The sequence below is a fragment of the Chiloscyllium punctatum genome, chromosome 8 (genome assembly GCF_047496795.1).
Source record: "Chiloscyllium punctatum isolate Juve2018m chromosome 8, sChiPun1.3, whole genome shotgun sequence".
NCBI classification, from domain to species: Eukaryota; Metazoa; Chordata; class Chondrichthyes; order Orectolobiformes; family Hemiscylliidae; genus Chiloscyllium; species Chiloscyllium punctatum.
In genome coordinates this window covers 72,813,342-72,825,963 of record NC_092746.1, presented here as the reverse complement: position 1 = coordinate 72,825,963, position 12,622 = coordinate 72,813,342, and the positions used below count along the sequence as shown (strand labels likewise).

Genomic DNA, 12,622 nt, shown 5'->3' with positions numbered 1-12,622 from the left:
ACTCCGCCAACCTTAGTGTCATCCACAAATTTACTAACCCATCCTTTTACACTCTCATCTAGGTCATTTATAAAAATGACAAACAGCTGTGTCCCAAAACAGATCCTTGTGGTACCCCACTAGTAACTGAACTCCAGGATGAACATTTCCCATCAACCACAGCCCTCTGTCTTCTTCCAACTAGCCAATTTCTGATCCAAATCAATAAATCATCCTCAACCCCATGTCTCCGTATTTTGTGCAATAGCCTACTGTGGGGAACCTCATCAAACGCCTTATTGAAATCCATATACACTACATCAACCGCTTTACCCTCATCCACCTGTTTGATCACCATCTCAAAGAACCATGAAAAGATGCTCCAATGTCATATCTTAAAGTACACCTTTAAGATATGACATTGGGATAATTTATTAGCTCCTTTATCAAGTAGAAGTTGTGAAATACAAATTAACTTTTTTATTATTATTTTCATTCACAGGATGAGGGCATTGCTGGCTGACCAGCATTCATTGACCAGAGAGCAGTTAAGATTCAACCAATTTCTGTGATGGCAATTTCCCTACCTAAAGGACGTTAGTGAACCAGGTGGGTTTTTCCTGATAATCAGCAATGGATTAATGGTCATCACTACGGTCTTTATTCCAGATTTTAATAGAACTAAAACTTCACCAGCTGCCCACCAGGGGGATTCAAATATAGGTCCCCAGAACATTAGACCTGGGTCTCTGACTTAATAATCCAGTAATAATACCATTTGGCCATCACCTCACCCTTTAATGTTGTTGTGCGGTTAATACAGTAGACAATTTACAATATGTCACTAACAATCAGACAAATGTGATGAGACAAACAAAATAAATAACTCTAACTATTAAATATTACTAGGTATATCACTAAAATTCCCCATCTCTACTTTAATCTATAATAGTCAATAGTGGACCAAAGGAAATTGCTGAAGTTGTCATGGTTAATATTTCTGAAACTATATTTCAGACTTGTATTAATTGAATTTAAATCCTATCAGCTGCAATGGTGGGATTAGTTTAGGCCTCTGAATTGCAAGTCCAAAAGACATTATTATACAGAAAGAATAGAGATATAATGGTAAAGGTACCGTGATTTGATTTATTGCTGTCACATAGAGTCATAGAGATGTACGGCATGGAAACAGACCCTTCACTCCAACCCGTCCATGCCGACCAGATATCCCAACCCAATCTAGTTCCACCTGCCAGCACCCAGCCCATACCCCTCTAAACCCTTCCTTTTTATATACCCATCCAAATGCCGTTTAACTATTGCAATTGTACCAGCCTCCACCATTTCTTCTGGCAGTTCATTCCATACACGTACCAACCTCTGCATGAAAACGTTGCCCCTTAGGTCTCTTTTATATCTTTCCCCCCTCACCCTAAACCTATGCCCTCTAGTTCTGGACTCCCCGACCCCAGGGAAAAGACTTTGTCTATTTATCTTATCCATGCCCCTCATGATTTTGTAAACCTCTATAAAATCACTCCTCAACTTCCAACGCTCCAGGGAAAACAGCCCCAGCCTGTTCAGACTCTCCCTAGAGCTTAAATCTTCCAACCCTGGTAACATCCTGGTAAATCTTTTCTGAACCCTTTCAAGTTTCACAACATCCTTCCAATAGGAAGGAGACCAGAATTGCACACAATATTCCAACAGTGACCTAACCAATGTCCTGTACTCAATACTCTGACCAATAAAGGAAAGCATACCAAACACCTTCTTCACTATCCTATGTACCTGTGACTCCACTTTCAAGGAGCTATGAGCCTGCACTCCAAGGTCTCTTTGTTCAGCAACACTCTCTGGAACCTTACCATTAAGTGTATATGTCCTGCTAAAATTTGCTTTCCCAAAATGCTGCACCTCGCATTTATCTGAATTAAACTCCGTCTCACACTTCTCAGCCCATTGGCCCATCTGGTCAAGGTTCTGTTGTAATCTGAGGTAACCTTCTTCACTGTCCACTACACCTCCAATTTTGGTGTTGTCTGCAAACTTACGAACTGTACCTCTTATGCTCACATCCAAATCATTTATGTAAATGACAAACAGTAGAAGACCCAGCACAGATCCTCATGGCACTCCACTGGTCAGACCTCCAGTCTGAAAAACAACCCTCCAACACCACTGTCTAGTACCTTTGAGCCAGTTCTGTATCCAAATGGCTAGTTCTGCCTGTATTTCGTGAGATCTAACCTTGCTAACCAGTCTCCCATGAGGAACCTTGTCGAACGCCTTACTGTTGTCCATGCAGATCACCTGTTGGGCCTAAGGGCCTGTTTCCACACTGTAGGGAATCTAATCTAATCTACTGCTCTATCCTCATCAATCCTCTTTGTTACTTCTTCAAAAAACTCAATCAAGTTTGTGACACATGATTTCCCATGCACAAAGCCATGTTGACTATCCTTAATCAGTCTGTACTAAGATACAATGAAAATCTGGTCGGCATGGACGGGTTGGACCGAAAGGTCTGTTTCCATGCTGTACATCTCTATGACTCTATGTTGCTTTGCATACTTTACAGGCAGATTGGAAGAGACAAAGTGCATTGGGTAGAACAGAGCGCAGAATACCATGTTACAGTACAGAGAAGGTAAAAAGAGAGAACTCAACATTAACATTTGAGAGGTTCAAAGTCTCATAACGTACGGAAGAAGCTGTTCTTTAATCTGTTCATATGTGTATTCAAACTTTTATATCTTATGCCCAATGGAAAAGGGTGGAAGAGAGTATAACCGGGATGGGAGGGGTCTTTGAGTATATTGGTTGCTTTCCTGAGGCAATGGGAAGTATAGACGAAATCAGTGGATAGAGGCTGGTTTGCATGGTGGACTGGGCTGTGTTCATGACTTTCAGTAGTTTCTTGTGATCTTGGGAAAGGCTGTTGCCATAACACACTGGATACAACATTAATAACAGAGGATATAGGTGAGAGAATGTGATCAGCAGGGGATTCAATGGCTAGAGTCAAGAGTGTGGTGCTGGAAAAGCACAGCAGGTCAGGCAGCAAATGAGGGGCAAGAAAATCGACGTTTCAGGCAAAAGCCCTTCATCAGGAATGAGGCTGGGAGTCTCAGGGGTGGAGAGATAAATGGGAGGGGGGTGGTAATGGGGTGAAGGTAGCCAAGAGTGCAATAGGTGGATGGAGGTGGGGATAATGGTGATAGGTCGGAGAAGAGGGTGGAGTGGATAGATGGGAAGGAAGATTGACAGGTGGGACAGGTCATGAGGGCGCTGAGCTGGAGGTTTAGAAATGGAATAAGGTCGGGGAAGGAGAAATGAGGAAACTGGTGAAATCCACATTGATACCATGGAGTTGAAATGTCCCAAGGCAGAAAATGAGGCATTCTTTCTCCAGGCGTCGGGTGGTAAGGGAGTGGCAGTGGAGGAGGCCCGGTCCTGCAAGTCCTCGGCGGAATGGGAGGGGGAGTTGAAGTGTTCAGGCACGGGGCAGTGAAGTTGGTTGGCGCGGGTGTCCCGGAGATGTTCTGAAGCACTCTGCGAGTAGAAGTCCTGTCTCCCGAATGTAGAGGAGACTGCATCAACTTTACCAACACATTCCAGCCTGACCTTAAATTCACCTGGACCATCTCTGATACCTCCCTCCACTTCCTGGACCTCTCCATCGACAATGAGCAACTCAACACTGACATTTTCTCCAAACCCACCACCTTCCACAGCTACCTGGATTACATTTCCTCCAACCTTGCCTTCTTTAAAAATGCTATCCCTTATTCCCAATTACTCCGCCTCCGCCCCCAGGAGGACCAGTTCCAAAACGGAACACACCAGGTGGCCTGCTTCTTTAAAGACCACAATTTCCCTTCCCACATGATTGAAGGTGCCCTCCAGCACATGCCATCCACTTCCTGCAGCTCTGCCCTGCAATCCCACTCCTCCATCCACAACAAGGACAGGACAGCCCGGTCCTAACCTTCCACCCCACCAACCTCCATATACATCGCATCATTCTGCGCCATTTCCGCCACCTACAAATGGACCCCACCACCAGAGATATATTTCCCTCCCCACCCCTATCCGCTTTCCGTATAGACTGTTCTCTCCGCAACTATCTCATCAGGTCCATGGCCCCAACTACTCACCCAACCCTCCCGGTACCTTCCCCTGCTCCGCAGGAATTCCACAACCTGCACCCACACCTACCCCCTCAACTCTATCCAAGTCCCCAAAGGAGCCTTCCATATCAATCAAAGTTTCACCTGCACTTCCACACATCATTTACTGCATTTGTTGCTCCTGATGTGGTCTCCTCTACATTGGGGAGACAGGACGCCTACTCCCAGAGCGCTTCACAGAACATATCTGGTACACCCACACCAACCAACCCCACCACGCCGTGGCTGAATACTTCAACTCCCCCTCCCACTCCACTGAGGACATGCAGATCCTTGGACTCCTCCATCGCCAGACCATAGCAACACGACGGCTGGAGGAAGAGCACCTCATCTTCCGCCTAGGAACCTTCCAACCACAAGGGATGAACTCAGATTTCTCCAATTTCCTCATTTCCCCTCCCCCCACCTTGTCTCAGTCAAATCCCTCGAACTTAGCACTGCCTTCCTAACCTGCAATCTTCTTCCTGACCTCTCCGCCCCCACCCCCACTCTGGCCTATCACCCTCTCCTTGACCTCCTTCCACCTATCACATTTCCAACGCCCCTCCCCCAAGTCCCTCCTCCCTACCTTTTACCTTAGCCTGCTGGACACACTTTCCTCATTCCTGAAGAAGGGCTCATGCCCGAAACGTCGATTCTCCTGTTCCTTGGATGCTGTCTGACCTGATGTGTTTTTCCAGCAACACATTATCAGCCTCTGCGTGTCTACTTTGTTGCCTGCCCTGAAGTTCAACTTGGAGGATGGTCACCCTAAAGTCTGATGTCAAATGTCCCGGAATGCTGAAGTGTTCTCCGACGAGGGAACACCCTCTCACAGACCTATACATATGCCTTTACACTCACACTCTCACACACATTCTCTCTCAGACACACAAACCCCCACCCCTCCCCCACACACACACACACCTACACATGTACACACAATTTCAGTAACATCACATCAACTTTTGCTATAAATTCTGTGTCTTACGATCTTATACTCCAAAATCACCTATGAAGGACCAGCGCACTGAAAGCTAATGCTTCCAAGTTAACCTGGTGTTGTGATTTTTAACTTTGTACACCCAATCCAACACCAGCACCTCAAAATCATGAGTAAGCATTCAGACAGACACACGAACAGGCAGAGAATAGAGAGATATGGACCATGTGCAGGCAGATGGGATTAGTTTAAAACAGCATCATGGTGAACACAGACATGGTGGGCAGAAAGCTTGTTCCTGTGCTGTACTATTCTATGTTCTAATACACTGTGACAGCACAATGCAACCACTGCAATCAGTTAAGAGCAGGTAAACCCACAATGCTGCTTCTAAGAGAGTTCCACGATTTTGACTCATAGACCAGAATGCTGAATATAATTGAATGAATGTTGATTTAGTTCCAGGTCAAGATAGTTTGTGGATTGAAGATGAACAGATAGGTGGTGGTGTTCCATGCATCTGCGACCCTGTTGTGCTTCGAGGTGGTACGATTTTTGGATTTGGAAGATGCTCTCAAAAGACACTTGTTGCAGTTCATGTGGTAGATGATAAATACTTAAAACCACTGTGACTCAGTGGTGAGAGGAGTAAATGACGGAGATGACGGCTTTGTCCCGAAGAGAGCGGATCTCTATCCCGAACTACCTGAAGGGGCCCGGCTCCGATCACGTGGGAGGGGGTGGCAAGGTTTCAGCACTGATCTCGCGACAGGGGCGGGTTCTCGGCGCCGATCATGTGGGAGGGACAGGGTCTCGGCTCCGATCCCGCAGGAGGGGGCGAGGTCTCGGCACCGATCTCGCGACAGGGGCGGGGTCTCGGCGCCGATCACATGGGAGGGGCGGGATCTCAGCTCCGAACTCGCGGCAGGGGGCGGGAAGACAACAAGCAGCACGTGAGTTTACTGGTTGCTGTGGTAACCGGCCGCGGCCCTCCCACACTCCCCACCTCTTCCTCTGCTACATTGATGACTGCATTGGCGCTACCTCGTGTTCCCGTGAGGAGGTTGAGTAATTCATCAACTTCACCAACACATCCTGCCTGACCTTAAATTTACCTGGACCATCTCTGACACCTCCCTCCACTTTCTGGACCTCTCCATCTCCATAAATGACGACCGACTTGACACTGACATTTTTTACAAACCCACCGACTCCCACAGCTACCTGGATTACACCTCTTCCCACCCTATCTCTTGCAAAAATGCCATCCCATATTCCCAATTCCTCCGCTTCCGCCGTATCTGCTCCCAGGAGGACCAGTTCCACCACAGAACACACCAGATGGCCTCCTTCTTTAGAGACCGCAATTTCTCTTCCCACGTGGTTAAAGATGCCCTCCAATGCATCTCGTCCACATCCCGCACCTCCGCCCTCAGACCCCACCCCTCCAACCGTAACAAGGACAGAATGCCCCTGGTGCTCACCTTCCACCCTACCAACCTTCACATAAACCAAATCATCCGCTGACATTTCTGCCACCTCCAAAAAGACCCCACCACCAGGGATATATTTCCCTCCCCACCCCTTTCCGCCTTCCGCAAAGACCGTTCCCTCCGTGACTACCTGGTCAGGTCCACACGCCCCTACAACCCACCCTCCCATCCTGGCACCTTCCCCTGCCACCGCAGGAACTGCAAAACCTGCGCCCACACCTCCTCCCTTACCTCTATCCAAGGCCCTAAAGGAGCCTTCCACATCCATCAAAGTTTTACCTGCACATCTACCAATATCATTTATTGTATCCGTTGCTCCTGATGCGGTCTCCTCTACATTGGGGAGACTGGACACCCAGCAGAGCGCTTTAGGGAACATCTCCGGGACATCCACACCAATCAACCACACCGTCCTGTGGCCCAACATTTCAACTCCTCCTCCCACTCTGCTGAGGACATGGAGGTCCTGGGCCTCCTTCACCGCCGCTCCCTCACCACCAGACGCCTGGAGGAAGAATGCCTCACCTTCAGCCTCAGAACATTTCAACCCCACGGCATCAATGTGGACTTCAACAGTTTCTTCATTTCCCCTTCCCACACCTCACCCCAGTTCCAAACTTCCTGCTCAGCACTGTCCCCATGACTTGTCCTACCTGCCTATCTTCTTTTTCACCTCTCCACTCCACCCTCCCCCCGACCTATCACCTTCAACCCCTCCCCCATTCACCTATTGTACTCTATGCTACTTTCTCCCCACCCCTACCCTCCTCTCATTTATCTCTCCACCCTTCAGGTACTTTGCCTGTATTCCTGGTGAAGGGCTTTTGCCCAAAACGTCGATTTTACTGCTCCTAGGATGCTGCCTGAACTGCCGTGCTTTTCCAGCACCACTCTAATCTAGACTCTGGTTTCCAGCATTTGCAGTCATTGTTTTTACCTCCCTTCCATTGACCTTGCCAGGAGAAGGAGTTGCAGATGCTCCCGCTCTGGTAACTCTCACCCTTGGCTGTCGTCTTCTTACCGGCATCCCTGTACATCAAGAGAGAGGGCAGATCTTGGGTTTTGATTTGCTCTGTTTTTCTGTTAAATATTCTAACCGCAGCCACCGCTCTGTTCTCTGGTGGCGATATTAATGGACAGCTGCTTTGTGACAGTAAGAGGGACTTTGAAGGAACTTGCTTGAGGTCACCACATTCAAAACCTAGATATCACTCGGCTGCTATACATTTCCAAACTCATCTCCACCCACCTCAATACTGTCCGATGCCCCCTCCTCCAAGAACTCAGCACATACGTTCAGGACACCACCCACGCTCTCCACCTCCTCCAAGATTTTTGTTTACCCGTCTCCTGATGCCTCATCTTCACCATGGACATCCAGTCCTTATACACTTCCATCTGCCATGACCAGGGCCTCCAAGCCATCTGTTTCTCACTCTCCTAATGTTCCCACCACTGTCACATTAATTCATTTAGTTTAACTCGTCCTCCCCCTCAATAATTTATCCTTCGAATCCTCCCACTTCCTCCAGACAAAATGGATAGCCATGGGCACCTGCATGGGCTCCAGCTATGCCTGTCTCTTCGTCGGCTACGTCGAACAATCCATCTTCTGTAGTTACACTAGCATCATTTCCCGCCTTTTCCTCCACACATTGATGACTCCATTGGCACCATCTCCTGCTCCCATGAGGAGGCTGAACAGTTCATCAACTTCACCAACATATTCCACCCTGACCTTAAATTCATCTCTGACACCTCCATCCTCTTGCTGGACCTCTCCATCTCCATTACCAGTGATTGACTCAACACTGACATCTTCTACAAACCCACCTCTTCCCACCCTGCCTCCTATAAAAATGCTATCCCTTATCCCCAATTTCTCTGCTCCCAGGAGGACCAGTTCTACCATAGAACACATTTAATGGCCTCCTTCTTTAAAGACCGCAACTTCCCCTTCCACGTGGTTGATGATGCCCTCCAGCACATCTCATCCACTTCCTGCACCTCTGCCCTCGAGTCCCATCCCTCCAACTACAAAAAGGACAGAACACCCCCCCATCCCCGTCCTTATCTTCTATCCCACCAACCTCCGTGTATATCACATCACCCTCTGCCATTTCTGCCACCTACAAACAGCCCCCACACCAGAGATATATTTCCCTCCCCACCCCTATCCCCTTTGCAGAAAGACTGTTCCCTCCGCAACTCCCTCGTCAGGCTCACCTCCAGTCCCCCCCCTCAACAATCCACCTATCCTTCCAGGCACCTTCCCCTGCCACTGCAGGACTTGCAAAACGTGCACCCATACCTCCGCCCTCACCTCTGTCCAAAGCCCCAAAGGAGCTTTCCACATCCATCAAAGTTTCACCTGCACTTCCACACATCATTTACTGTATCCGTTGCTCCTGATGCCGTCTCCTCTACATTGAGGAGATAGGACACCTACACGCAGAGTGCTTCAGAGAACATCTCCGGGACACCTCCACCAACCAACCCCACCAACCTGTGGCCCAACATTTCAACTCCCCTCCCACCCTGCCAAGGATATGCAGGTCCTGGGCCTCCTCCATTGCCACTCCCTAACCATCCAAAGCCTGGAGGAAGAACACATCAGCTTCCATCTCTGGACCTTCCAACCCCCTGGCATCAATGTGGATTTCACCAGTTTCCTCATTTCCCCTCCCCCCACCTTATCCCAACCTTCCAACTTGGCACCGCCCCTCATGACTTCTCCTACCTGTCCATCTTCCTTCCCACCTATCTGCTCCACCCTCCTCTCTGACCTATCACCATTAAGCTCACCTCCATCCGGCTATTACACTCTCAGCTACCTCCCCCCACCACAACCCAACCCCTCTACCATTTTTCTCTCTACCCCAGAGTCCCAGCCTCATTCCTGATGAAGGGCATTCACCCGAAACATTGACTCTCCTGCTTCTCGGATGCTGCCTGACCTGCTGTGCTTTTTCAGCATCATACTCTCGACTCTAATTTCCAGCATCTGCAATCCTCACTTTCGCGTGCTATACATTTCAATTAGGGCTGAATCTGCATTTCTAGTGGCAAATTCCAATTCAGCAGTTCGGAAGGGAATGGGGTGTCATGTCCAGCGGCAGAGAGATTAAGGTCTGGTGCGCAGGTAGAATGACAACTGGGGTGGTGTATTGCGTCTGGCAGGTGAGTTCAGTGGTGGTGTTAAAGGGAACACATCCATCAGTGGCAGGTCTTTTGAGAGTTGACTTTTTCATAGATTACACTGACTCTCAGAAGAACATCCCAACGAGAATCACCATCGCTGTAACCCTGCATTGCCCTGGCTAATCCACCTAATCTATACATCTCTGGACACCATGGGCAATTTAGCGTGGCCACTCCACCCAATCTGTACATCTTTTTTGTAGTGTGAGAGGAAACCCACGCAGACACAGGAGAATGTACAAACCCCCCAAGCCTAGAATCAAACTGTGGTCCCTGGCGCTAACCACTAGTTATGCTGCCTTGACTAGTTGTCAATTCTTGCAAAAGGCTATGGGTAAAGAGTTTGGTGTTGGCAATGGGATGGGTGTCAGGTCTGGCAGGAACTGTGCGGTGTATGGTTCAGAGGGTTTAGTTTGGTGGCATGACTCTAGGGGTTGTGCTTGTGGTTGGGTGGAATGAAGAAGGTGTTATCAGTGGGTGTAAGGAGTTAGTATAGGAGTTTGCCTAAAGTTTTACTCCTTAATCTCCTTTTGGATTTTGATTTTTATGGATTTGTGCTTCAGTGCTGAAAGGTTTTGGTTTTCTTCCTTTGATGACAAGATAGACTATTGCCCAAAGGGATGTCAGCTCTATTGCAGCATACATTTCCACTAAAATGGATGGTTGCCCAGTGTCATCAATCAAAATATGTGAAATCGTATCAAAAATCTCAGTAATGCCCAAGCCATAAAAACAAAGGAAATTTAATATATTAAAAATTTATGTTATGAAACATGATGACAGCACTCTCCAATGCCCACCAGTTATAGAGATTAAGTAACTGTACTTTAGAAAAACAAATCAGAGCAGGATTTATACACTTAATGGTAAGATCCTGGGGAGTGTCCCTGAACAAAGAGACATTGGAGTGCATATTTCCTTGAAAGTAGAGTCGCAGGTAGATAGGATAGTGAAGAATGCATTTAATATGCTTTTCTTTATTGGTCAGAGCATTGAGACAAGCAGTTGGGAGGTCATGTTGCGGCTGTACAGGACATTGGTTCGGCCACTTTTAGAATATTGTGTGCAATTCTGGTCCCCTTGCTATCGGAAGGATGTTGTGAAGCTTGAAAGGATTCAGAAAAAATTTACAAGCATGTTGCCAGGATTGATTTGGAGATGACAGTGTTGGACTGGGGTGTACAAAGTTAAAAATCACACACTAGATTATAGTCCAACAGGTTTAATTGGAAGCACTAGCTTTCAGAACTCCACTCCTTCATCAGGTGGTTGTGGAGTACACAATTGTAAGACACAGAATTTTATTAAAAGTTTAGTCTGATGTAACTGAAGTTATACATTGAAAAATACCTTGATTGTTTGTTGAATCTCTCATCGGTTAGAATGACCATGATAGTTTTACTTCTTTCATATGTAAATCACAAAACATTTTTTTAAAAATTCCATTCTCAGGTTAACTGTAACAATTGGTGTCAGCCAGATAAGATGTTAAGATGTTGAAGGTGTTAGCCCCCCGTGTTCCCTGTCTGTGCCATAATGTTTAGACTAATTCTAATCTAAAAAGTGAGTTAACAGTTTTTGAGCAAAGTACAATGTAACTTTGCAAGTACAAATTCACCCCACAAACATATATGTATTTGTGTGCTTGTGTGTTTTTTTGTGTGTCTATCTGGGGTGGAGGGTTATGAGTGTGAGAGCGAGTGTATGTGTGTGAGTGAGTGAGAGAGTAAAGTGTCTAAGTCTGTGTGTGTGTGTGTATGCATGTGTCAGGGGTGGGGGTGGGGGTTTGTGAGTGTCTGTGAGAGAGAGAGAGTGTGTATGTGTGTGTGTGTGAGTGTAAAGTGTTCAAGTCTGTGAGAGGATGCATGTGAGTAGGGGAATCTGTGTCTGTAGGAGTGTGTGTCTGCAGTCCACTTTACATTCACATGCACACATACATATACACTCTCTCTCACAGACACTCACAATCGCCCAACCCAGACAGACAGATACACACACACACACAAAAACATACATGCACACATATAGAGATACGTTTGTGGGATGAATTTGCACTTGCAGATTTTTAACGTTGCCAGGATTGGATGATTTGAGCTATAGGGAGAGGCTGAATATGCTGGGGCTGTTTTCTCTGCAGCATCGGAAGCTGAGGGGTGACCTTATAAAGGTTTATAAAATCATGAGGGGAATGGATAGGATAAATTGACAAGGTCTTTTCCCTATGGTGGGGGAGTCCAGAACATAAGTTTCAGGTGGGAGGGGAAAAATATAAAAGGGACCTAAGAAACAACTTTTTCACAGAGGGTGGTGCTTGTATGGACTCAGCTGCCAGAGGAAATGGTGGACGTTGGTGCAATTACAGCATTTAAAAGGCATCTCGATGGGTATATGAATGGGAACGGTTTGGAGGGATATGGGCCAACTGCTGACAAATGGGAGTAGATTAAGTTAGGATATCTGGTTGGCATGGACGAGTTGGACCGAAGGGTCTGTTTCCATGCTGTACATCTCTATGATTCTAGATATAATATTCTCACATGTGTATTAGTGAATGACTTTATTTCTATTTTTAGTGTTGTCCAATGATAAAGAAAGGAAGTCAATGCAGTCTCAACAAATGTGTCATGAATTTATATAAACATTAGTGAAGAGAAAATGAATGACAAACCTAATGCCATCATTTTGACAACAGAGAATTCAGAAGAAAACATAAGCTCTGCCTTTCTAGAATATGCAACAAATTTAATACTTTCAGAGAGCGATGATTCGGAAGTTGATGCCAACATGGTGGCTAAGCTTACTATATTATCGCTTAGAAGCAAGAATTTAAC

General features: G+C 46.8%; 1 protein-coding gene across 2 annotated transcripts in view; it reads left to right on the top strand.

The window, feature by feature from the left end:
- LOC140480647 (leucine-rich repeat and death domain-containing protein 1-like) overlaps positions 1–12,622 on the top strand; it is a 258,495-nt gene that overhangs the window by 211,652 nt on the left and 34,221 nt on the right. For both annotated transcript variants that reach the window (XM_072575795.1, XM_072575796.1), the window contains exon 1: positions 5,919–6,050. In XM_072575795.1, the coding sequence (XP_072431896.1) occupies positions 5,988–6,050 (63 nt within the window). In that variant the 5' untranslated portion in view covers positions 5,919–5,987. Of the gene's footprint in view, positions 6,051–12,622 lie in introns of those variants that run through there.